Source organism: Idiotropiscis lumnitzeri, chromosome 1 (assembly GCF_059441095.1).
Source record: "Idiotropiscis lumnitzeri isolate Australia: NSW breed Sydney's pygmy pipehorse chromosome 1, RoL_Ilum_1.0, whole genome shotgun sequence".
Classification (NCBI taxonomy): Eukaryota; Metazoa; Chordata; class Actinopteri; order Syngnathiformes; family Syngnathidae; genus Idiotropiscis; species Idiotropiscis lumnitzeri.
The window spans coordinates 24,483,592-24,510,858 of NC_142391.1; the positions used below are offsets into that span (position 1 = coordinate 24,483,592).

The 27,267-nt window shown below is 42.0% G+C and overlaps 1 protein-coding gene across 3 annotated transcripts; it reads right to left on the bottom strand.

Annotated features, from left to right (window-relative positions):
* On the bottom strand, window positions 1-27,055 carry cltcl1 (clathrin, heavy chain-like 1). Of its 3 annotated transcripts, none has more exons than XM_088291338.1 (32): window positions 26,720-27,055; window positions 17,592-17,799; window positions 14,665-14,933; window positions 13,511-13,669; window positions 13,244-13,357; window positions 12,982-13,155; window positions 12,704-12,901; window positions 11,672-11,872; window positions 11,408-11,560; window positions 11,150-11,272; window positions 10,485-10,622; window positions 10,228-10,392; window positions 9,944-10,124; window positions 9,679-9,842; window positions 9,459-9,584; window positions 8,939-9,081; window positions 8,593-8,827; window positions 8,337-8,459; window positions 8,110-8,255; window positions 7,844-8,027; window positions 7,565-7,757; window positions 7,321-7,478; window positions 6,559-6,723; window positions 6,206-6,481; window positions 5,204-5,353; window positions 5,000-5,131; window positions 4,811-4,921; window positions 4,090-4,260; window positions 3,652-3,873; window positions 2,821-2,847; window positions 1,660-1,735; window positions 1-1,245 (listed from the first exon to the last, which is right to left on the bottom strand). In XM_088291338.1, exons 1-32 carry the CDS (start codon window positions 26,759-26,761, stop codon window positions 1,121-1,123), a joined length of 5,052 nt encoding a protein of 1,683 aa, XP_088147464.1. In that variant the 5' UTR covers window positions 26,762-27,055; the 3' UTR covers window positions 1-1,120. The 3 variants fall into 3 exon arrangements, with proteins under 3 accessions (XP_088147464.1, XP_088147454.1, XP_088147474.1); XM_088291328.1 differs by having other exon boundaries at window positions 13,511-13,672; window positions 26,720-27,054; XM_088291348.1 differs by lacking the exon at window positions 2,821-2,847 and having other exon boundaries at window positions 13,511-13,672; window positions 26,720-27,053.
* Between the last annotated feature and the right edge of the window lie 212 nt (window positions 27,056-27,267).

The following is a 27,267-nucleotide window of genomic DNA, read 5'->3' on the forward strand; positions in this document are numbered from 1 at the left end:
TTGTCACAAAAGCATTTAATGACTGCTGTTTTGGGCATTTTGCTTGTTTTCTTACAAAAATCATTAAGCCTTTCAGACTACAATGACACACTATAGACAATACATATGGTGTTTCATAATATTCTTTGATTAGTTTAGTATTTCAATATATCTTAAATTATACATTGCTTTCAGTACAATGATTATTGTTGACCCGACTGGCACCAGGACACCGACAAATGTTTCTTCTGTTCATCCCCAAATGTTCCGTTAGTTACTTGAAACAGTTCCTTTGGACATATTTTTAATACTTGAGATATACTTGAGTGAAACATGAAAATTGTGCTCTGCTTGCAGCATTGTAGATTGGCAGCACATGCACAGACTGCAGCACATAGCATTTATTTTGAAACAATTTCCTCTTGTGTTTTTTTTTTTTTTATCCTCCTGAAGCTCATCATTGCTGAAAAGTCAGTGGATCAGGATACAGTCCATTGTATCCCAGATTTTCAACTGGAGGGAGTGGAAATGTTTTTAAATTTCTCATGGATGTGTGATGTGTCTCTCCAAGGCTTTTGAGGCTGAACGCACACGCGCGCACGCACGCACGCACGCACACTAACAGACACTGGTCGCAGTACATTAACAGCATGGACTTGCTTGAAAACAAATGGACTGTGAAGAGAAAAAGTGATTCCACGGTAACAGTCTCTCGATTCAGCATGAACAAATTGAGCCCCTTTTCCCCCCCTCGCTGCATATGTAAGGCCGTGGAGACACTTTTGGGGGAAGTGCATGGCGAGGCCCCACTCCGCTCCCCAGCAGCAACGTGTCATCATCAAAAAAAAAAACCAAGAGAGGACTCTCTAGAAATCTACATGGAACAGCAACAGGGCGGCGGTGTGGTTATGCTCTGCAGTTCAGTGCACTCTTACATCCAGATGGGAAGCGTAAAGGGATGTGAGGAGGGTTGATACAGACCCTCGGTAATAGCGAGCAGGAGATGTTGCTGCAGTTTCAGTGAATTAGCGTGTCGCCTGGTTCCAGGTGAGGTTTTAGTTCAGAGACCCAGAGCAGCTTGGTTCAGTGAGGGCGAGCTCCCAAGTGTGTGCGACGGGGAGGAAGAGGTCCACTCGGTCCTCTACATGGGGAAGCCGTAAGCGGGCTGAGCGGGGTAGCCTGCGGCGTTGGCGGGGTAGCTGTAGCCTGGATACCCCGGCTGGGGCGCCACTGGAGCAGAAGTGCCGGTGAGCATCAGCTGCTGGCCTGCGAACACAAACGCGCAGAAAAGTGACAAATTCACACCCCCTCCAGCTGTTGATGCGAGCAGTCTGAGCCAGAAACCATTTGCTAATCGAACACTTTTTTAAAAATTTGTCACCCCCCCCCCCTAACCCTGAAAATGACCGACTGCCGAGCACTGGGAAGCAATAATAACCCGCATACACATACCATAATAACAACATTGTAGAACCATAGCAACCTACTACATGGGAAAGAAAATCCCGGTGCCAAAAGCGCGTCATAACTATTTTCTGCAATCACGGAATATCCTCCAAATAGTGGCCTCTACTCTAATAGACGGCGTGCCTGCAAGTTGTCACACCAGCTGACCGTTTTTGCCTATTCGCAAGTGAAACGCATTTGTTCATCTGGTAATGTGGACAAACTGCCACTTACCAAACACCATCGACTGAGGCTCTGTCACCTCCTCTTCAGTTTGTCTCTGGCTTTCAACCGTCTCCAGTTTGTCCACCTGAGGGCACCACAAGACAGTAATAAGTTTGGAACCTCTTTCAGCCATACATTTGTGTCAATATTATTGAATTAACATGAAAAAGTAAATATTTGGTCGAAATGGCACAGGATATACGCCAAACGCACCGCAAACTACAACCACAATAGTAAACATACAGTCTTAGGTTAACTTATACTATTATTACAACTACAACCAAAGCCAAGTATTATTACCGGAATGTAGACAATTTTTGTCTGCCTACACTGTCAGCTGACATTTAATTGCATTCATGTAAAACAGGACCATACAACATTTGGAGTTAGTGTTTAGCCCAACACACAGTTTATTCCTGTTTTAACCTTGAGTTAGAAACAGGGGAACTTTGGGATGCATCACACATCTGACATGAGGCCAAACTCCGGGGTGCGTAAAACCATTAACCTTATTATTTCCCACCTGAGAGGGAATCACTGCACGCACGCATGCACGCACGCACAGCAGCATTATAGTAGAGGAGTTAGAGAGGAGAGACGAACAGTAACTGTTAGGTCAGAACAGGCCAATCCTGTTCCTGAGAAGCTGGACGGCAGTGTGAAGGCTTCCGTTCCAAATATCAACACACACACACACACACACACACACACAAAGATTAGCCTCGCTACTTCTTTTCAACACATAATACTTTGTAACATAAGCAGCAGTATATAGTCACATGTTGATAAAGTCCGTTCCAATGACCTGGTTGGGCCAACATGCATATCCCAGTTTGTAATCTGTTACAGGGTAAACTGTCAAAATGTTTTATGAGCTGTGCATGCATTATTCAGCAACATTTTTAAATTCTTATTAACTACTTTTTAAGTGGGATGCAAGGAAATCAATAGCAGTCTTGCTTATTGGCACTTGTAAAACGTTTTAGCTCTTTTACTGTACGTTGTTGAACTGGAACAAAAGCCAACACACTTACTATCATGGCGAGTTATGCTTTAAGTCTGCCTACAGTCCATGCTATGTTATGACATCAGAGACCTACGGTATTAAGGAGCGGTTACAACAAGAGCAGACAGAACACATTGAAGAAATATAAAAAGGGGGCCAGAGACCGTCACCTTCGCAGCAAATTCATCAACCTGAAAAAAAAAAGAAACCCAAAGAGATGACCTCAAGTGACCACATTGGTCTACAATTTGGAACGGGTCTTACAGAGGGAGTTAAAGTGTACTACATTGGTACCTCGACTTACAAGTGACCTGACTTATGAGTCTTTCGCTCAGCCGACTTTCTCTCTTGAGCAAATTGGAGTTGCGAGTGCTAGATGGTGGCAAGGGAATTTCACAACTATTTATAAACCTTGAAACAACACAAACAGTGCTAAGTATGAAGGAAGCTGACAATGTAACAATACTCCGAAGAAGAACGTTTTCATCCTCGGCAAAAACTACCAGATTAGTCGTCAGGTTGTGAAATTCTTCATGTATTAAGCGCTGTTGAAAAATGATGCATGTTGGTATTATACTGCCCCCAAGTGGATGAAGTGCAAATGACAGAAGGAGCACAAGCACTGGAATTAGTCGTATTTGCATTCATTTCAATGAGAAAAAAAATATTCAAGATGAGAATATTTTCAGTTAGCACAGTCATGGAAAAATTCAACTTGTAAGTCAAGGCACCATTCTATAATACCGTATATTTCTTAACATATAGAAAACGTATATTTCCATTGGCTGGGCTAAATTCACAGATGTGGTCAATACCTACAATTAACTTGTAACTTGAAGTGAAAGGTTTCTACAAGAAAGGCTCAGAGGGAAAACAAAGCATTAAGTGCAAAATACAATAAAAATGCAATAAAACAGAGAGACAAGATTCCATTTGACAAATAGATGAGAGCTTACATTTTAAGACAAATTTAAACGTATTAATTGAGGCCAAACCTTTGTGAGGTACTCCCTCATGACCTGGATGAAATACGGCATAGCAAAGTCTACGATGTTGTGCCTCCAGGCCAGCTCCAGCACCACGTCAGGGTGTAGCAGGTCATAGGAGGCAAAGAGGCAGGCGGCAAAGCACTCCTTCTTGCCCTCCTCAAGGAACCACTGCAGCAAGGTCTCCGCGAGCTCAGCATCCTTCGACTCGGCAGCGAACAGCATTGCATCCTTGGAAGGACGTATGAGCTGTTAGTTACTCATCACGGCGCAAGGGTTTCCGAAATAAGATAGCTAAAGAGGGTGTGGTTGACTATGAAGGCAACACTAATACAGAGTGACCCAAAAAAAAAACAAAAAAAAACTTGACATTTTAAAAGCACACGCTGTAAACTGATGTCAAATGTTTTGGGACACCCCGTCCATTCCCCTCCCTAATCCTCTCACCTTGTAGAGTTTGTCCTTCTTGCAAAGCTCCACACTCTGTCTCCAGCGGTTGTTGCCCTTGTACAGATAAGCAGCAATGCGTCTAAACTCAATCAGCTGGTGTTTTTCTAACCTCTGGGCGAGGTCGATGGTGTCAAAATTGTCATAGGCGTCAATGGATGCTCTGAGACCCTGTAGAAAAATGAAAAATAAATGAATAAACAAAATACAAATCAGAGCAGAAAAGTCGCTCATAGAATTTTGATCATTGTATCTGCGCACCATTTAGTTGATGTCTGAAATTGAATCTTCTGAGTTGAGTCCTCAGCAAAGTCGCCCAAATTTATACCTACTCTAAGGTTACTAAGATTGTTTAGCAAGAATGGTACATTTTCAAGAGGAACGATTTGATTTAGAGGGATATGGATTTGATTCTATATGGTCCCGCTGTTTGTTAACCGCATGTAAAAGCTCCCCAAAGCTCAAACTATTCAAGTGTACTCAATTCAGAGAAAGAACATATCATTACCAACAACACACCAATTTGTACCTGGTATGCATTGCTCAGAAAAGTCGAAACCTCGACACACGCGGTGCAATACGAATGAAGGAGAATGTGACGGTTTGGTTAAATCAAAACAGCACGAGGCCATACTGAATACACGGCAATGAAATGAAAAACAATAAATCCAGAGTCTTGACAACTTCAGATGAATAGTTTCAGAAAGAAAAGGACAGAGACCTGGTAGTCCTCTTCCTCTGTCAGCAGGTTGTTGAGGGCTTCATTGACAGACTTGTTGTTGTGATTCTGGACAGACCTCAGGTACGGCTTGACTACCTTCAGCTGCTTCAGCTTTTTGGAGGGAAAATACAAGAAACATTGCAACAACCGAGAATTTTGAAAGAAAACTTGACGATCCACGTCGATTACCTTGGTGAAAAAGTTGACAGCTCGATTGTGATCCAAGCGTGGGGACAGAATAGTCAGCAAGTCGTTGAGTAGAAGAGGTTTGTAATCCAGGTAGAAGGAAAGCGATTTATAGTACAACTCCACATTGGCCACCTAAAAAGACACCAGTGACGTTAACTCAAGTCGAGACGAGAAAACGGTCAACGTAGCCACGCCACAGTTTACCTTTGCAATAATGTCTTTGAAAAGTCCTTCTTTCCATGCGTCGGTCGGATGAGACATCATGGTGATGGCGGCGTTGTCGTACTCTTCGTACTTATCGTAAAGGAAAACCAGCTCGCCCCATAAGTGGGACTGCTCTGCTGCACGCAGAACCTGGCGAGCGAAGCGGGAGCAGAAACAATGAATCGGGAGGCGTTGCCTCACAATTACAATGAGAGATTTTGAAGTTTACCTAAGGATGAGAGATTGATTTTTAAATTTTTTTATTTTAATTTCTCTCTCCTCTCACACACATATTAGTATTATTAAATCCAAAACAGGCAACTTGACATTGCAACACTTATGACAGGATTCTTGATAACGTAAATGCATAATTCGCCCACCCCTGACCCATAGGCATCTTATGCTAAAACTTGTCAGAAATCTTAGAAAATATTACCAAAAAATTATTACAAACACTTTTCTGTAAGGGCAGAGCAGTTCTACACTGCAGCATAACATCAACAATGATAAACGTATACAATCACTGTAGCGCACAGGTGTCAAACTCAAGGCCCGGGGGCCAGATCTGGCCCGCGACCTCGTTTTACGTGGCCCGCAATGGGCAAATCATGTGCGTCAACTTCCTGTTTCTAGCACATTTTCTTCACTTTTAACAAGATTGAGATATTGCTATTTGTTACCAATCCTCCCCTTATAAAATGAAACAAAGAATTGTTGGATGAACATTTATTGACTGGCTTCTGATTTCTGTATTTCCATCGTTTCCAATGTTAAGGTGATCATACATTTATTTGGAATCGCAGTCATAACGGCCCTCCGAGGGAAACCAGAACTACGATGTGGCCCGTCCACAAAAATGAGTTTGACACCCCTGCTGTAGCGGGTGTTATTAATCAAAACTGAGCAATATAGCTCTTGTATTGGATCGCATTAAGGTCTAACTATTGAACCAGCTAGCGAGCATCTACGCATACACAGCATTAGGATCCTTGTCGTTCCCACCTTTGGAATGTTGACTCTGGACCAAAAGAGCTCCAGATGTTCTCTCATTTTCTGAGGCTTGAACTTGGAGTAGAGAATGGCGAGCTCAGTGAACATGCCCATGTGAGCCCGCTCCAGGCCCAGAGCTGCCTCCAGCAGAGCGATCAACTCCTCAAAGTAGCCGCGGTCCTGGTAGTAGCTGATCAGGTCCTCCAGCTCGTCGGCATGGATGACGATATGGAGGCCGCAGATTTGCGCCAGGCGGAATTCCTCGCCGTCCACACATGCGAAACAAACCTGCAGATCGGACAAGTGTATTCGTGGGCTGCCACAAACTTATAGGATGTCCTGGGAATGGCAGACGCGACAGCTACCTCTTTCCAAGTACGAGTGCTGTTGGCTTTCCTGGCGCTGTCCACAGCGGCCTGATACTCTCCAAGGTGCACTAGTGTGGATGCCAGTCGAGCAAAGTTTGACACGTTGTTGTACAAGAGCTTCGCAGCCTCGTACATTCCCTCTTCGTAACATCTATCTCCCACCTATGGAGGAATAGAATAGCCAGATACACTCTATTATTGCGAATCCTTGTGCGAACGCTCATGTGTTATATTTATAGAGCTGTCAAAAGCGTTAACTCGAGATTAATTTTTAAAACATTTCATGCGATTAAATATTTTAACTCAGTTTTACTTAAAAAATAATTAGCAGACTTTGTTCGCAAAGCAATAAATTCAAATATTAGCTGTACATCTTTAGCACATAATCTCAGAACAAAACACAAGTTACCACTGGGCCTTAAAAAAACAACAGTTCTGGAGTGTGGTGCTTGTCGAGAAAACTAATGTGGAAGTTTGGAGAATTGCTTCAAAGAAAAATGCCTGACTCCATTTAGATCATATTCATGGATCAAAGAAAGCTATTAGAACAGTCTTTGATCTAAAATACACTTCATATTCAGTGATTTTACTTAATTAATTCGAAGATATTATTCAAGTAAATAACTGTTACAAGCTTCACAAAAAATAGTAGTTAAAAATGTGATTAATCGCAATTAATTACAGAATTTCTTTGCGACCAATTAGTTAAAAAAATTTCAATCGCTTGACAGCACTAGTTATTTATTATTATTTATTTACCTGTTGGATGTGAGCATTGTTGGGCCCACTGACGAACTCCTCCAACTCAGCCAGGCGGCTTGTTTTAGCCAAAGCAAATATCAGCTCCGTCTCCACGTATGATTCCCGTGCTTTCTTCCGAGCCATCTGGAGGAATTTGACCAAATCTTCCCAGTTGTCTGCAATGCAACGTCTTAATTAAAGAGTCGGGCTTATCGACATGAGTTAAATAGCTGAGAAGTTGCACTGAAAAGCAACGGCTTACTGTTCTTGCTGGACGCATTGACCACCTCCATATAGGCTGACGGGTCAACAGCTTTAATATACGAGTCAATGGCTTCCTTGACCAGGTCTCTGTGCAACTGTGCCCGGGCTAACTGGCTCCATACCGCAGGCTCATTGCATCGCTCGGCAAACTCATAGGCCCGGTCCAAGTTTCCTACATGTTCTATTAATACCTAAGAGTAAGCAGGTAGTGTTAATATCACAATGTGAATCGATGTGAAAGTGCATATTTAGCGTTGATGCATTTATATGCATGTACCTGTATGGCTGACGTGTTGACATCAAACTTCTTGAAAATGGCAAAAGCCTCCTCAAATAGCTCATTGCTGATGGCGATATTAGCAATGTCCGGGGCGTCATAGTTGTCCAGCCTGTTGACATATTCCATCACTCGTGTGCGGTCCGCCTTGATGGCGGTCAAAATCAGCAGATTCTGAAGGTTCCTGAGGGACGCACAACAAAGGGATTGTTAAAAATGAACGACGTTGGTTAAATAATTCAAATGCGGCACTAAGTAATCCGAACCTATGTTCACTGAAAACAGAGTTGTCAAGCACGATCTTCTCCAGAAGTTCAATCAACTCGTTGGGTAGGTCGGCAGTCATGAAGGCCTTGACGGAGACCGACACTTCCTCCGGGTCCTGGGTCTCCGACAACGCAGTTTGTACCACCTGGAATGAACAAAACAAGAAGTTACATTTTGACTTTACGTTAATAACGTGCACCACTTGAGTTGAGTGTGAGAATATGACCTGATCGATGAGAGGCCTCCTGAAGGGGTTGTTCTCTTCCAAAACATTGGCCCAAAGTTCAGGGTCCTTCCGTCGCACCAAATACCGAGCCTCGCTTTTAAATAATGAGTTCTCATTGCAGACCTGGAAAAAAAAAATCAAAATCAAAATGTAAAGATGTAATTAAGTTTACGCTCATGCCGTTAAACCGGTGCATATTCCTAATATCTGATTCCACCCCGCTTATCTGGACTGCACTGTGATTTGAGGTGTTCACCTTGATGAGATCCATGTCACACTGCCCTCGCTCATAAGCCACACAGGCCAGGTGAGGGTCCCTCTTCTCGCAATAGCGTCCCACCACAGCGCTGTCGTAGAAGGGGTTCTCTTTCAGGAAACGTTCAGGTGTGTTGTTGCTGTCGATGTAAATCTTGGCCAGAGCGTTGTGGGTGGCGGGCTCCTCGCAGCCCTCGTGGATGCGCGACTCCAACCATGGTAACAAGAGTTTTAACCTGGAGAGAAATTTCCATTTATATAATATACAAACATTTTTTTTTTAATCAGTTTTCAGAGGTGTTGATGTAAAGTTAAGTTATGATGATCACCCTTTGTGGCGTAAGTACCTGTTTCTTTTCTCCACCTCATCCACAAGCTCATCAGTGGAAAACTGGCCTCTGACCACCATGATCAAGTTCTTAATGACATCCTCGGCACAGTCCACATCCAACAGGCCGCCTATCACCACTGGTAATCGACTGGGGTTAACCTGAAAACAAATGACGGGAAGTAAGCTAGCAAATCACAGAAACTTTGTAACATTTAAAGGAAGAGAAAAAAAACCTATCGTGACTATTCAACAATTGCACTAGAAATTGTTACCATTGTGCATTCTCCAAAATTTAATATTATTGTATATATCTGCAACTGCGTGAGTGTCAAGGTTATTTTAGTTAATAAAAACTAAGGGAAGATGTTTTTTTTAACGTAACCAAAATGTTAGTGACGAGCAATTCACATACTGTATGTAGAAACATTGTAAATTCTAGTGTTTGGGTCACATTGTAACAAGAAACTGTTGAGTAGAGCGAGAAGGTTGGACAACATCTAACAACCGCATGTAGCCTGGAAATGACAGTGACTTACTTTCTGTACATAGATTTCAATGTATTTTTGTAGAGTGTTGCGGTAGAGGTAGAGTACCAGGTCGTGGACAAAGTCAAAGCGGTCACATACAATAATGAGAGGAAGCTGGTCTGTCAGCTTGGCTTCCTAGCGAGGGGAAAAAAAAAAAAAAAGAATTGTGAATTGCAACATCACATTTCTTACTGATTGATACAATAAAGTGACGGTAGAACTGTTTCACCTTAAGGAAATTCTTCACCCTCTCCGGGTCATAACAGTTGCTCTCTCTGCAGATCCTCTCAACTTCTTTGATCTGGCCGGTCTTGCAGGCCGCCTGGATGTACTTGAAGTGCACGTCAGGCTCTTGGCTGAAATTCACAATCGAGCCGAGGAAGTAAAACAAGCCTTGAATAGAAAGAGAAGAGGGAGTAATGACCTAGGCAGCTCTGGCTATTGAAGTTGATATACACACGCGCACACAAACACACAGTGCTTGGGCCACTTACCCTCGTAACTCTTGAAAGACTCAAAAAGCTCCACAAGAGCCTGAGTCCCGAGCTGCTCGTGGTACTTGGACGCTACCTGCACGCAGAGTTGCAGGTTCTGCCTGATGTTAGCCGACAGCATAGCTCTTAGACACTCCAACGAGTCCTCAACTGACAACGAGCCAAAAAAGTTCAGCAGCCACTGTAAGGAAAAAAAGGAAAACGTGGCGGGACGGCAGGGCACGTGGTGTTTTAACATCTAAAAAGTTCTTTTTTTCATTTTTATTTTGCCGCTTTTGGGGTACCTCAGGGTTGAGCAGATGCGTGTGCACTACAGCTCGCTTGATATCATAAAGGTCAGTGTAGTGCTCGAGAGCTCTCTGCAGAAGGCCCGCCTTCTCGCACAGTTGAGCAACATGCGCACGGTCGTAGTGTGTGAACATCTGGTTGCCCAGGATTGCATCTGCCACCTAAATAAAGGTTTTCGCACAAACGGTCAGACAAATGACCAAACCTCAAGGTGTCTGTTCTTTTTTTTTTTTTTTTTGTGTCAATGCTTGACCTGGGGCGCATGTATGAGGTTCATCTCGAGCAGACGTGTCTGCAAGTGTCCTTCAGCCGGACTGTTGTTCTTCAAAGCATCCAGCAAGAATGATGTGCACTGCTGGATCAGGCTGCCTTCCATGAACACATCCACAATCTAAAAAATCAACAAAAAGCAAAGAGGTTAGTTAGGTAGTTGCTATGTTATGAGATAGATGTACCAGAGTTAAGAATCAGTTCACATTTTCAATTGATTATTTTGTGACATGCAAACTTGAGCTTCACTGGTTGTATTTGACAAGGCAATTAATCAATAGTGTTTTTTGCACTCATCCACCGTCTAAGCGGCTGCATTGACTCATCATTGCACATTTAATTAAAGACGCGCTTCTAAATACACGATGTAAATGTATACATTTTCTGAGAACCAGAAGAAATCAATTAGGTGAAGGAGTCTGCAACAAAACAAAGCGGTGGCGTGATTTGAAAAAGGAGGAAAAGGGTGACCGAGTCTGTGAATTCCTGGCATTGCTGGCACATCTGGAAAAACAAAAAATGCAGCTCCCACGCTGGCTACTTTATGTGGATACATGCATGTGGAAGGGCAACTCTGCAGATGTGTTTAAAAAAAAAAAAGAAAAAAAAAGGGGGTCTATTTGTTTGGGCGATGAGATGATGTTTTACCTGGTTGATGTTGGCCAGCGGCTCTTCATCCTGTACCAGCATCTGTGCAAATTGCAGTCCTTGGTCTGGATTGACGCGCATCACATTCCTCAGCAGAAACACCCAATCTGGGGTGTAGCCAGCCTGTGGAATTTGAGCAAGTTGAGCTTCATTTTACAATTCAAATGGTGAATGAAAACATGCAGATCCACTCCCTGCTATTGAATGTCATCGGTGGACTTAATGAAAAATCGCTTAATACATGCGGTTGATAGTTACTTTTTTGGCATAGAGGACTATCTTCTGGAACTGTCCGGTCTCCGCAAAGCATTGAATGATCTTGTTGGGGACGTTAGCTCTGAGGTACACACTAAGAGCCAGGGTCGGGTCAGAAGCTTTCACCAGATCCCCCAGCTCCTCTGAGCACTCCAGCTAAAAACATAGATATTTTGCCGTCAAATCAGGCCACTACCAACAACCAGAGCACCTCCAGTTGTCTGAGAAGATGCAGAAGAGAAGAAACGCAATTATGACGAGCCTCACCTTGTCCTCCTTAAGCCACTTCTCTAGCAGTTGTTTGCGGCCCTGCTGCAGGACAGGCCTGCACAGCTCCAGGGATTCAAATTTGTTGAGCTGACCCTGGTCCAACAGAATACCAAAGTACTGCAACAGTGGAGATGCCTGACCCGGTTGGGCAGGAACACTCTGAAACTTACGGATGGTCTCGGCGGTCCGCAGGACACCCTGAGTCAGGCGTTGAAGAATTGGGGAGGTGTTGTGGGGGAGGATGAATGGAAGGAAAAAAGGGAACTTCACTGTTAAAACTGAATTTTAACCTCATGAGCTGTTTGTAGTTTTTCCCAACATTGACTGAGTCAAGGCACCAAGATTCCACCTCCCAGTTTTGACGATTCTTTTGAAACATAACGGCACAGCATGGCTGCATGGCTGAGTCTGTTTTGGTTGGGTCTGCACTTGTGTCCATGCCATGTATATACATACAACCTGTTAGTGTTTCACCACACAGTGCACTGTTGAGTTGGTTTTTTTTTAAACACTTTTGCCATCTATTGGAGTCCAGATTGCATGGAAAAGTTCCATGTTTGTCAATACCAGCAAAGTGGCTCGTGAAAATCATCAATTCAAAAACAGAAGGACTGGAAATTTGAATTTATTGTCCGTCACCACCAGCCCATGTGCTTAATATGCCCGCAGACTGACTGACTGACTACCAATATGAAATGACATGAAGAGACAAAGCCTAGACATTAAAAAAACTAAATAAAAACAAAAATGAATGCAATGACATCGTCCAAATGCAAGAAAGATTTTTGTCACATCAATGACACAAGGTACACAAAAAGAGGGTCTGACGGTCAAAATTACGCAAATCTCGCCTCTCGGTATTATTCAACTATTTATTCTCATTTCTGTCAGAATTTAAATTACATTTTATTTTAGGTTGTATTTTTGGCACTGTTCTGAAAGAAAAAAGGAATTTACTTTTGAATTTTACAATATAATTGCATGTGGACCTTAAAGAGTTGTATTTGAGTACCACTAAAATAGACCAACCTTGGGTGCTGATGCAGCAACCTTTGCCGCATCGGAATAACTTCCCTGGGCAAACAGTGTGTTGAACTTCCGGGCAAAAAGCTCCTCAGCACCAGCTAGGTTGGACCTGACAGCCATCCTTAAGGCCAGGTCTGGATTCTGGAGGACATTTGTTGCATAGTTGACAATGTTTTCTTCTTCAACACATACTGACAAGACCTAAAAGGAAATAAAAGAAACAACAGATGTCAGCAGGATGCCCCAGTGCGTTATCCGGACATTTGCATGTTTCCCCTCACCTGTCCCTTCTTGTTGACTCCGATGATTCCCGAGCTGGCTTCATGAGGCGACGTGACGAAAATGGTCTCAGCACTGATTCTGTTCATGTAGATGCACACTCCTGACTCCAGGTCGTACAGGTGAATGTAACCGTACTTGGTGATTAAATATATGACACCGTGCTTACTTCCAATCTGTGGGAAACACACAAAAAAAAAAAAAAGGTGGACCAGTGAACAGTCAGGCCACATTAAGCATGTATCGCAGGGGTCCTTGACATACCTGCATTGCTACAGGAAAGTCTGTCTGGGCCTCTGGAGGGAAAAAAACATCCACCGCTTTCTTTGCAAATGGCTGGTTTCCTGCAGCTGGCTGACCCACTTCAATGATGTGCAGCTGGATGAATTTTCAACAAGTTAAAATAAAACCACAACTGCGCAAAAAACACAGTCAGGAAAATGTGCTTGCATACAAACAGTGGGATGTTACGCTGAGAAACAATGCCATGCGCCCGATACATCTTTGCGCAATGTTCTCAGTGGTTCGTACCTTCCCACCCGCCGGCGAGCGCACAGCGAAGCAGAAGAGGGTGGATGGACCGGCATTCCCCTCCACTTTGAACTCCCCGAATGCAGCGGCATGACCTTCTATTGGCTGGGACACTTTTCTCTCCACGGAATACAGCTGCATTGCCCCAACTACACGGTTCTGCTACAACAACAAGCAGACAAAAACAGTGAGCAAAATCTCTTCTTTCTGCCCAGTCAAATTACATGAGTGCCTTGACTTACAAGTTGAATTTGTATCTCAAATCATCTCTCTCCATTGAAACTAATGAAAATTGCCATTCATCTGTTTCAGTCCCCAAAATTCAAACGGCAACAAAATATTTTGCAGTGGAAAAATACTTTACGGTATTGTAATTCATAAAAACTGGCAGCATAAAAATAATTACATTTAAACAATTAAATTTCATTTTATTGAATGTAAAGGACTAAGGAGAGGTTGTGCTTTGTTATTAGACGCAAACGAAGAATTCAAATGGATATCGCAATGTAGTAAAATGCAATTTTCAAAATGCAAAGGCTGCAATTTTGAATCAAATAAAACGTTGTCTTTGTTGGGCCAGCATGCTTCTTTTTTTTTAACACATGTATACTTTACTACTTTATATTGCATTATGTCTTGAGAAATACTCTCCTTAAGACGTGCTGTTTATATAATACGGATTAATTTATTGTTTTAGTTTGTTAAAAACATGTGAGACCTTGAAAAAAATAATCATATATTAAAAATAAAAATAAATAAATAAAACAAAAGGTGGGAAAGCAACTGCCTGCGTGTATTTTTGTATTGCCTGTCTACATGTGTTGCTGCACTTTTTGCGTTCAAATCAAACCGAATTTTGTGCGTCCATTTTTAGAGTTTCTCATTGCATTGTTCGCATTAAAATAGCAGACTTTGCCATAAGGCAAAATTACGTGGCTGTTTAAAGTAAACGTTATGTTTAGTGGGACAATCAACTTAAACTGGGAGTGGCAATAAACTGCTTGAAGCAAGCACTCGGCATCTTGTTTAGAAGAATTGCTAACTATGCTCATGTCAAGTAAAGTTAGCAAGGGCCACGGACCTATCAGAATGTTGCTAAGGCATCCCAGATTGCAAAAGTAAAAGAACATGATCATGACTAAAGAAGTTGGTACCTGTGCCGAAATCCCTATCAGCAGCAGCCACTTCTGTTGTTCGTCAATTCTGTAGTTAATGATCTGACAACCTGCCAGACTGGCATGCCGATCAAATACTTTGTTTGGTTGGGAATCCCCCTCCATGCTCCAGTGATAGACGGCCGTGTCCGTCACCAAGGCAACGGTGTTTACCGATATCCACTTCCAGAACATGACCTCCTCAGTCATGGAGTGAGCCTTCATCTTGCTTTTCATCTCAATGTTAAAGATCTGCAACGTCTTTGCAGCTGTGGGGAGGGACAGGAAAGGATGTCAATAGCCAGGCAGCAGTCGAAAATGTAAGAATGTTCCGAGTAGAATAGGTAACGTATGTTTGTAATCTGCCGTGCATGATTGTTTTCAAGTTTTAACATAATTAGCCTTTAATGTGAACACCGTTTTTTGCATTTTGTTTGAACGATGAAAGTCGCCAAAAACAAAAACAGAGCAAACTGACATTTTTGTTAATTATACAGTTGCATTTTTTATACAGTATATACTGTATGAAGAAAGTCACTCACACGCAGGTTTCTGGCTTCTAAAAATCTGACTCGTGTTTTTTTTTTTTTTTTTTTTTTTTTACAGTGCTGTAATTATGTCTCTCACTGTCTATGACATTTTTTTTTAACTTCTTGACTACGCGACCTTCGCTACTGTTGTCTACTGCTGTTGCTCTGGTGAGTCAAAGACAAATTTACACTACAGCAGGCAATAAAGAGCTGCTGCAATGATTTGTGTCACTGATGGTGTTTGCCTGACGTCCGTGCAAGCAGAGCGTGTGTGTGAATGGTTGTCTTCCTCGAAATGTGACTGGCGAAGAGTCAAGGGTGGAGTATGCCGTTCACAGTTGAAGGCAGCTTGCATATGTACTATAGCTTTGGCCAACCGACCGGCACAAGCGCGATAGGAAAAATGGATGGTTGGATTGTAGATTGCATTTCTTGTGGATTAACAGAGTCGTATAGCAAATAAGGCGAACTGGAGATTTCTAGTTGGCTCTAAATAGTTAGTCTAAAAAACTAGATGACTTCAGTTATGAGATGTTGAGCTACATTTGATTTGCTTTTGAAAGGTTCTAATCAGTAAAATGGAATTGAAAAAAACAAACAAACAAAGCAAACTCTTCTGGCCAGCATTTTTGGACTCAAAAGGAAAATGGAAATCAGGAATTCTGAACACTTAAAAAAGATTCTCCTTTTGCTTATATTTTGAAAGTAACAATTCATCGATTAATTGTTAATTTTCTGGAAAAACAGGGATTCCAAGCATGGGTGCTGTGAGCTGCCATCAAATTACCCAACTTCAGAATATATTTGAGGGGAATGCTTTTTTTTTTTAAAAATTAATTACCAAAATATGATTATTCATCTATCTCTCCCGGTGAAATGTAGAGCAATTAAATATCCTCCCATCCAATGGCAGAAGGTACAAACAATGAACCAACGTACCCGACTGTTCCCTCTCACCCAAAAGGATAAGTCATGGATTTCTGCTCGTACAGCAACTTTGTGTTCAATTCAACAGGCCCAGATGTCACGCTGATCAAACAATACATTTTATCCTAAAAAGTACAGTTGGTATATTTGTCAGCCACTTTTACATTATACCTAGTTAGAGAGTAAAGACAGTACTTTACTAATTATTATTAGCTATCAAATCTGAATAAAATTGTACCATCATAAAGGTTTAAAAAAAAAAAATTTGGTTAAATGCAAACGTGTGGTAGTTGTACTAAAAAGATATACAGCGCAACTGCATTAGGCAGGGATTGTTTCACATACCACTAGAGGGAGCCTACGTACCGTCAGGGTACTAGTACTGCACTTTGCACTGCTAGAGACAATCAAGGAAACGGGTTCTCAAAATCAATAGAATTTGTGTTTTGAGTGAGAATTCACGCACGCTTAAATGAGAGTGAAACCCAAAGCTTTGCAGGAGTTACAATTGAGTATTGTTCAGGAACTATAGTTAAATGCTAAATGTGAAACCCTACGAAATTCCATTTCAAATTAAAAAAAGGCCGAGCACTCAGGTGAGATCATGTGTGTGTCAGGTGATTGGGAGAGTTTTGGCAATGTGCCAAGCCTTTTGGTGGTGTAAAATATCTGACAATGCATACCGCGCATTCACTCGAGGCGGCACACATCAGGTCATGCTATCACAAGTCAGCTTTTCAAAAAAAAAAAATAAATAAAGATTTGTGGCAGAAGGTTAAGATGAGGCAAAGCACAGCCTGGATGGGTGAGTGCCTTTCCTAAACAGTTGTCTGCATTTTGATTGATTGGAAGGCAAAATAGCTGCGTGAGCTCGAGAAAGGTATTTTGGAAACTTTCATGAAATAGCCACGCCTACTGTATCATCACAACAGAGCGTCAGGCGGGCAGGCAGACGGAGAGCAACTCACCGTCTGAGAAATGACAGAAAGCCAGGGGAGAGAAAGCAAAACAAAAAGTCAGTCAGATAAGAACGAGCAGACCCAAACAGATGAAAGGGAGAGGGTAAACAAGAACATATTAATGCCCAGAGAGAGAGAAGCATCACAGGCAAATCCTCCTGATTAGTGCTTGTGTTTGCGCTCTCTGTGGCACACAGACAAATTTGCACAACAGATTTGGTACACTCCGCCTACACAACTGAGTGCACTCAGCGTCAATCTTGATTTACGTTCTGACATTAATGACATTCCAACATTAGTAGTGGCATGGCGGTGACATTCCCACATCAATACTAGCAGATTCATCCGTTCAAACTCAAGCTAAATAAATATCGTGAGTAACATGCAGACGTCATGAGTCTGAAAATAAACAAACAACAATATTGTTCTTGGTATGAAGCCACGTTGCCAATGCTTTTTTTCCTCGATAATATAATCGGTAATGATGTTGCAAAGTAAATGTGACGCTTACCTTTCAGGGCGATGACCTTGCTGGTGGGGTTCATGATGGCGCTGTCAGCGGAGATGGGTCGCCTGATCGGGTTGGTGGGGTCAGACATGTCCACGATGACCACCTGGTTCTGCTCGCCCACTTTTTCCCGGATGCAGATGAATTTATCCGACTCCATGGTCAGATAGCTGAATCCAATGTTGGCTGGGTTCACACCCAGGTTCTGCAACTAAAGGAGAAAAAAAACATCCGTGAATGTGGCGCCTTAACTGCAAACTCTTGAGCCTGCAGTGCACTGTATTGAAAATGACGGTGGATGGCTCACAATTAACGGCAAGCCTGCATAGCTGTTTGAGGCTGGGCATTCACTATACTGTTCTTTAGAACTTTTATTAAGCCAGAAAAAGATGATTGATGAGGAACACCTCTCACACCGCATTTATATAATTTATTCAATATGTCATGGTCTAGGCGCACTGGTGTCAAACTCAAGGCCGGGGGCCAGATCTAGCCCAAAACCTCATATTATGTGGATTGCAAAGGGCAAATCCTATGCGTCAACTTTCTGTTTCCAGCACATTTTCTTCACTTTTACCTCATTCACTGCCATTGACGGCTAAAGACGTCAATGATCTTTTTTTTTTTTAACTCGGCTGGTTGTGAATGAGTTAACAACGTTGAGGTATGACATTTTGCCATTTATTTGGTACCAATCCACCCCTTTTAAAATAAATGGAAAAAATTGTTGAACAAACAATTACACTGTGTGTGTATGTGATAACGTAAGGTGATCATCCATTGGGTCCTAAGTCATAACGGCCCTCTGAGGGAAGCCAGTGGCCCGCCCACAAGAATGTGTTTGACACCCCTGGTCTAGGGTATCAAATGCTTTTTGAAGAGCAACAAAAACACTTACTAAAAATGTATTTCCTATACATGCCCGCTGAAATTTCTTCAGTTAATTCCATTATTGCTGGAGTAGTACATGGATTAGAGCTAAATCGTTCAAACCACAAACAAGACCTTCTTTCGTAAGTTATACTCAAGCAACACTTGGACGCAAACCACCAACGACTCCAGAGGCATCAAAGCAGTTTTATAGGAACATTCCCCAAAAAGTTGCTTGTTGTACAGCAATGATGTGTAGCATCACATGAATCCATGGAACAATAGGCACAATATAAACAGTATGTTGCCTACAATAAAGCTATTTTCAAAGCAGCTATAAATCAGTAGAGGTCATTACAGAACAATACCAAAGCGCCGATTCATATGCAAAAACATAATTTAACGTGCAACTTCCTGAAAGTGCCATGTTGTTGAAGCAAAAACTGACATCAAAAGGAGCATTTTCTCTCCATAAATGTGTTTAACTGATATCAGTTGATATAATTAATTGAAATATAACATATTGTCCATCTACTGTATTTTTGCACACATTGTGAGATCAACCTGGGAAACGCTCCTTCTGATGACCAATTGACTACATTATGTAGTCCGAGGCAAGCGGAGAGGAATCCGCATGACAAAGACTGCGCTGTCTCACAAGTCGCCGGTTGAGTGAGCCTAAACAAGGCTACAGACACATTTGAAACTGGAGGGAATCGGGTTTACATGAGTCAAGTTATACTTACCTTGACAGCCAGAATTAAATGTTTCATTTTCATCAACATGAAACGACCGAGTAAAAACGTGACAAGAAACTAAAACTACCCGTGATTAAAATGGATCGCTTTATATGGGCGCACCATAAGGGTGGACGATTAATCGAAACCTAATCGTGATTTAGATTTTGGCTTCTCTCGAGTTGAAAAGTACGCTGAATCCACCATGATAAGTGCGTAGCAAGAATTGCACATATTGTTTAATTAAATACAAAAAATGCTTCTTTTTGAAAATATCGCTCGCACTAATGCTAAAGTCGATGGTGCATTCAAATGCTAACAGAAAATGAGTAGACTTTGGAAGTGTGCACTCCATGCATGCATAGCACCACACTGCCCCTAAGAGGCCAAAACCTGCAGGAACATCCAATATTTGTTTTTATTGTTTTGTTTTTTTTCAACTGATATTATTTGAGTATATTTATTTATTCGTTTACTTTCTTACATGTGTATTTTCTCATTAGTCGTTCAATTTATATTTAAAGTTGCGTTTTCAGTCAATTTTAATTTTCTCAAAATTCAGGCATACAAGTATCCAATGACTTACTTTTTCCAAAAGGCAGGGCATGAAAATCAATCCCTGAGGTCTCAGGTTTGCCCAGCATGACTAACGCAAGATAAAATAAATACGATGAAGACATAAGGGCAATTTTATTTAATTCTAAGTTTATTTAAGGCATCAATGTGTCCAAATATGCAAGGGATCAAAGGTGTGGCTGTAGCGGAATGAAAATGCAATAGGCTTATATTTTGAAATGAATGAATAATCATTTTAATAGTCGTGATTTCAAATCCAGTCAAAATAACCATGATTACCACAACTATTTTTTCCATAATTGTCCAGCCCTAATATAGTCCCTGGAATAAACAGTATTTGTTTGATTCCACCACAGTGGTGCTCCATTGTTCTTTTGGTTGTGACATGCATGCCCACACCATTCATTTGAAGATAAAAACAAAAATGGTGACACTACAACTCCAAGGATGTTTTCAAATCCTGGAAAGTTAGGCAAATATGACAGAGGACTGCTTCATTGTGCAACATGGGGGGGGTACAAGCGATAGGCTCCGGGGGAGGATTATACAACCATATGCTGCATCTCCCTTGGAGTGCCAAAACTATCTGCGGGTAGAGGAGGGAGGCAATGAGGATAGCAGATGACAAGAACAGTATGATGTTCCCAGCCCAGGATATTGCTAGGAGTGATGTGGGGTGCTTGAAGGGGACCATTGAAAAGCAAGTACGCTGGAGTGTTAAATTCCAGTAAGAACTGGTCTTTGGTAACCAAACGGTTTAGGGTGGAGTGAATGACTCACCATAAGAAACACCCGCCACCACATCCTCTCCTTCGAGACCAAAAATCACAGCTCAGCTACAACAGCCAGTCGCATACTGCGTCTAGTCTAGTCATACGCCCTCTCGCAAGCATACACACGTCCGACCTTCTCATTTCTGCAGCTGCATTTATCAAACCCAAGCACTTGTTACGAGAAGCACAACAACAAACTTCAGCGATGACACAACGTTGGCGGTATCTGGTGAGTCACGGGACAGACTGGGTGGATGCGCTGCCGACGCCTCGCATCAGCTGCAGAAGCTTTAGAACGCATGCAGCATACGCGACTGAATCAGAACTGAAATTTGCACAATTTTGAGCGCAGAAGTTGCAAAGGTGATAACGTCAGTTGTACACAGCACAAGTAGGACTGCAACTATCAAATATTTGTATTTTTAATATTTTCCATTGATTAAGCAAAAAATTGGCTAAAATTATATTTTGCATTAAAGTGTAGTGCAAAACTATGTTTTCCCTGATTACTGTTTTCGAACAAATTGTCGTTTAGTGATTTAAAACAAGATGTTCCCCAATTTGTTTTCTTTCATGAAGGACAACAGAAATCGGAGAATTAATGTTGAGAGACTGAAATCAGTTAAGTTTAACAATGGCTCAACATGATTATTCAGTTATTAAAATAGTTGCAGATGAATATGCTAATTGTTTACTTATGAAGGAATCGATTAATTTTGACACCTTTACTATTGTTATTTATTCATCGTAATGCGTCATATTTCCACATTTAGTTTTTGGTGCTGATCTTGATGGCATTAAATCTTCAATTGTCTTCACTTGGCATATTCGACTAAATTGAAAGTGCACCTTTCAAGGAAAGTTCTGGCAGTCAGGTCGAGATCATAAAAACATGGTGTTGATTGCAAACACATTTTCTTTGGCTGTTCAGCTAGACGGGTCTGGCAGGAGAACATTGGAGCTCCCCATTAAAAAGTCAACATTGTGATGATTTGGACATATGAGGTTGTCAAACACGGTGTTTGTTATTTCCAGATATTAACTATCACCAAACGGAAAAGAAAACCACATTATGGTTTACTGTTCCAAATGATACTGGGGCAAACCTGAAGTGTAGGTATTGGTGGAAGTTCATCTTAGGTTTTCATTGGACTGATCTATCTTTGAGTACTTGGTTATTTAAATGCCGTAGACAAGACTTAACAGATGAGCCAAGAAGAAAATCCTGGTTCTTTTGGATGAAACATTCCTTTTTTTATTGCTTAACTGCAAGCGCGTGTGTGTATGAAAAACATTTTGGCATTTACAGTTATAAAATAATCACGTCTGAAATGGACGCCGGCGCCAAATATTGGTATGAATGGCTTTCCACGCATCTGTGATTGAGTTAAGCGACTGGACACGCAGTCTTGTTAGAGACACGCCTGTGATGAAATCAACGTTTCCTTCACATCCTGAGGAGGAAAACCTGGATATCATTTGCCGACCTTGTCTGTATATCACATTCAAACGAATGACACGCGTCCGAGCGGTTTTAGCAGCCACAAGAGCAGCATGTCGGTTTGGGTCTCACTCAAGTTGACACGGGCGTTTTATACTTTGTGCAAAGACAGCCAGCAGCAAAGCCACATGAACCTCAGTTGGCTGTCATGTTGCCACAGATGTTAGCCGCTGTTCGACGGCCGCGGTGATCTATAGTCGCCCTACAGTCATTGCTCGGCTATACGGATCCATCCATCCATTTTCCGTACCACTTATTCTATTAAGGTCTTGGCTGGGGCTGGAGCCTATCACAGTTAACTCAGGGTGAAAGGTGGATTACAGCCTTGACTGCTCCCATAGCATTTCAATGAAAGTCAGCTACTGTATGTGAACAACTACACTGCTGATCCTTTAAAACCATTTCTCTCCCTACTGATAAAACATAAAAATTGGTTTCGCATTATAAAACACTCATCACATTTCTGTCCACTTGGGGTCGCCATACTCACATTCTACTGTCACGACCGAGACTTTGAGTGTGTATAGCTATTAAATGTAGCCTTGGCCTGGTGAGTGACATGGGCGTCAGATAATGAAAGTGAATCGTTAGCCGGCTGTTAACTACGTGTTGAGTGACTCGGTTTTTGGCATCTCCTGTACGAATGTGCTTTTTATGCGTTTGCCACCGGACCATTTTTTCAATAAAGAATTTAAAAAATAAATCTGACCTGTAGCGTGACCATAACTATAAACTTAAACGTTCCATCTTTATTGCACAACGCACAATTAAGCAGAAAAGAAAGAATGATGATGGATACAAAATATGGTGCACCACAGCTTGACGATGACAGTTTTTCAAAAACCTAATACGATATACTGAATCCACGCTAAAACAGGCGAAAAGAACCAACATCGACCTGCACGGCACTGTGGTTCTGTGCTCGTGTTGCACCCCTGAACTCTGACCCAGACGACAGAAAAAGCAGTAAATATCAGGCCTCGAAAGAAAATGCTAAACAACTTGAGGCCCAAAGTCCCCCGGTTTGAAATTCCAAGCATTTTTCACTCAGTCGGAGCCAACTTTGTTCACAGGGGTGTACGACCGTGCCAGAGCGGGCTTTCTTGCAGTTGCTTTACCATCTCCGGCCAAGGAGTACACAAAGTTGAAAGTCATTTGAACTACTAACCCTTGCCAGCGAGCGCACCGCCTCCATCACCAAGCATCAATAAACAGAGAGTTGCCTACATGCTCGGTAGGCAGTCATACTTTGGAGGCGAAAGGATCTTTGGCTGGCAAAAGTGGGGCTGCTGGCCACAAGAAGAGGGCGGGGACAGAGGGGAAGGTGGGGGTTCTGTGCTTTTTCTAGTGAAAGGCCATTTCACTGCCTGCTGTCACCATAACAACAAGCTACAGCCGAGGAGAGGCGGAGGGGGTGCGTCACAAAGTTTTCTGGCAGCAAGACGCCAAGCAGAGGGGCTGCGATGGGACATCGTGGCAGAAATAGTTCCTCCACAGACAAGCAGACAACTGTCAGATTATTTCACTTTCTAAAACCCGGACTCTTTAAATGGGCATTCTGTGACTTGGCCAAGCGAAGAACACTGAGCCTTTTTTGAGTCTTGCATTCTGTTGTGAAAGTATGGAAATGAATTGAAAGCGAAGCGGACTGACTTAGGAAATAGTGGCTTGTCCAAGAGTTGGCTTTTGGAGCAATCTAATCTCCTTGTGACCATTCTAAATGTTATTGTATTTTCAATTTTCTTGTAATTCCAAGAACGCTAATGACAAATTCTATACATATGCAGGCCGGGTATATCTATAAAAGTGTATGACATGGAACTGATCCTGCCCAAAAAAGGACTGTTTGGCATTGGCTAGGTTTCTAGTTCTCCATTAACGCGACAGATGGCAATTAACAACCGATCGCCATATGTGGCGAGCATAAAAATGCTAAACACCCTCAGGTGATCCCAGTTAGATGATGACAAGAGAAGAAGGAAGTGACCTTGAAATTTCACTGCAAGCAGCTCCAGACACAAAGATCACAACCGGCTGCCGTATCAATGGGAAGACTGCATCTAAATACTCGAGCTGTAAATTTTCTTTCAAATATCTACCGTCAATTTGTCATAATGAAAGGCCACTGCGGTTATGACTTGCCTATCTGATCCTTGAAGTGTCAAACTAAGGACTTCACTTCTTGGAACTGAGAAGAGTGCATCACTAACTACGATGGAGAAATTGATTTTTTTTTTTTTTAATGGAAAAGTTACAATGTACAAATCCCTCAATACAAACAAGCAGGAAAACCATCAGCACAATTCTGCAGAAGTGAAGGGGGGGGGCAAAAAGTGAACTAGCGAGATGAGTCATAATTCGCCATATTCTCGACAAGTGGGGTGTGCGCGCGACATGCAGCAAAGCACAGGCCCGTATGTCTGACCCTAAAAGAGAAGGATTCTAGTAATCCTGTGTGCCACAGAGTTGTCCTCAAAATGGAAATGTTAGCTGTGAATGAAACAACACGTATTATTATTATTTGTCTGCCTGACTTGCTGTGACAATATCCAGTAAGGAGTGTTCTCTTCGAGTGTAGCACGTGAGGCGAATGATTTCTAATCATTACCAGACGTGGTTAAGTGAAATTACACAATACAGCATATGAAAACCAGCGTTTGCTAACAATAGCAGAGGGAGCTTTAGGTGACGGATCTTACAGTATATCAGCAGAATTATTCTGGCCACTTGTTACTCGGAAGAATTCAACGGCAAAATAATTCGAGAGCATCTGTGCGTCTATTTTCTTTATCGTTCATCATTGCTTGGGGTCGCGGGTTCGCTGGAGCCTCTCCCAACCTTGTGTGAGAGGTGGGATGTATAGACAAACATTCACACCTGGATAATTTAGAGCAGGGGTGTCCAAGCTGTGGCCCGGGGGCCATTTGTGGCCTTCCGTTCGTTTTGACTCGGCCCGTAACATATATTAAAATGACATTTGCAGTTATTAAATTAGTTTTATATACGGTGGATCTTTTGTAAAAGCAAAGACGAAAATGACCTATTCAGTTAAACAAGTAACAACATTTCTCTTCAAATATGGTGAATAAAGATAATACATTTTTCCTCCACTTTCTGCTCTGTGTCAAGGTCCAAATTATGAATATATTGCATGAGTGATTCACAATTTACTGCTTCAAAAACGGTCAGCTTTCGACAGACTGCTTCCCTTTCGGTTCTGAGTGTAGTAATCGGCTGATATATATATATATATATATATATATATATATATATATATATATATATATATATATATATATATATATATATATATATATATATATATATATATATATATATATACATACACACACATTTACACATTCATACATAAAATGTTAGGCAAGCCCCCCTTTCTGTCCACTTTTAAAACTCATTTGAGGACACATTTTTATTCTTTAGCTTTCGACTCAACATGAGACTGACTTTGTTCTGCTGTTCTTCTGGTATCTATTGTTTGTTTTTTTAATTTGTGTGCTAATTTCCCGCTAATTTATATTACACCATATGGAAAGCACTTTGTTACAGCTCCAGCTGTTGTGAAATAGAAATAAAGTTGTATTGTATTCTATATAAATACAATTATTTCAGCATTCATTGCAGTGTTTCATTAATTTATTTCTCAAACTCATGCATCAAAGTTTGGTGAACAGGTCCTAACACCTGATTGGTTGGGATGCTCATCAACACACACCAAATCAATCCCAGACTAATGGATTGTTGCCAGCTGAGCGTTAAATGAAAATACTCCGATACAATGAGTGACGCTATTCACCTTGACGTTTGAATACTCAAGCAAAACAACTAAATACAAGCCCTGATCACTCAATCAAGACAGCTCATGAAAGTCCTCCATCATCGTAGCCGCCACGTTTCCAATCATTTCAGGCCAAAGCAATGGCTTAGACAAGATTTGAGTTAGTCAGCGTTTTGCCCCCGCCCTCTAACTTTGATGGGCGAGTTTGACAGATTAAATAAATTCATGAAACACTGCGACACATGAACGTGAAATAATTAATTAAATACAGAAATGTACGTAAAATCATTGGTCATTTAATTAATTTATGACGTATTTAATTCCATATTTAATGAATGAATGGAACAATTAATTAATTCATGGTCTTTTTAATGAAACATTTCATGGTGTATTCACTTATTTGTTTAATTTTAGCACGTCCAGTCCTCCAGAAGAAAGGATGCTGCTGCTGGGCATGACAACATGGAAGCAGCACAGCATTTCGACCCGTTCAATCTTCAATTGCAAGAACAGCTGAGCCCTGGCTGGTTCCACTGCAATGCAAGTGTCAAAACACCGCCAGTGACTGCACTGGCGTAGCATGCAGTTCACATGACAGTGACTTTTTGTGCGTTTCTGTGTGCGAGTGAGTGTCCTTATCAGCAGGTAAAACAGAAAAATGACTACAAGCACAGTGCACAGTGTACAATTTCTCTAAGTCATCTTTTGGCTAACCCAGGCCTGTGGCTAAATTGAGCAACAGCCCGCAGCTCTGCTTTCACATTCCCATTTAAATGCGACATGTGCCGCCTGTGTGCGGACACAAGGGCGAGGAATTGCGCCAAAGAGGAGCTGAAGTGGGGGCTCTTTTTTTTCCCATGGAGCGTTTTTTGACTTACCTGCAGATGTTCCTGGAATCGTATGGGCAATATCTGGGCCATTTCGAGACGTTTCTTTCTCCAAAAGGCTCCTCGCAGAAAGGAAAGGGGAAAAGGGGGGCAGTCAGGAAGGATTTGGAGGTGCTCCTTTGAAGCGTCCGCTCCCAACGTCCCCCAAAAAGTGGAATAGAAAACAGACGGAGGGAGAGGGAGAGACGTTCGAATCTCACTCTCACACGGCGACTGCTGCTCCCATTCAGTGCCCCCCCAGAGTCAGTCGAGAAACCGGCTGTACCTCCGCCGAGAAAACTAGTCCACGTGAACGCTCTAGATTCGCACGCAACCGCTCCATGAAGCGTCCCTGGGATAAACACACGTGTGTGGGGGGAGTCCAAAAATGAAAATCTACGGCAAGACAACGTAACAAGTGAGACGAGTGAGACCCCGGAAGGTTTTTTCTCACGGCTGTCAACGCAAGGTTAGACGTGTAGAGTGTGTACCCCTCCGCCGAAGCCCTCCTCTGTCTTCTCCTCAGGCCAACATTTTCAACTTTGAAATCGTTTACCCCA

Excerpts from the sequence above, each read along its gene's own strand:
- cltcl1 (XM_088291328.1), bottom strand. The coding sequence starts at position 26,761 with ATGGCCCAGATATTGCCCATACGATTCCAGGAACATCTGCAG. Across the intron at positions 9,082-9,458 it reads TTGAAATCTATGTACAGAAA|GTTAACCCCAGTCGATTACC; the intron begins GTAAGTCACTGT and ends ATTTGTTTTCAG. Across the intron at positions 7,758-7,843 it reads TCAACACGTCAGCCATACAG|GTATTAATAGAACATGTAGG; the intron begins GTACATGCATAT and ends GCTTACTCTTAG.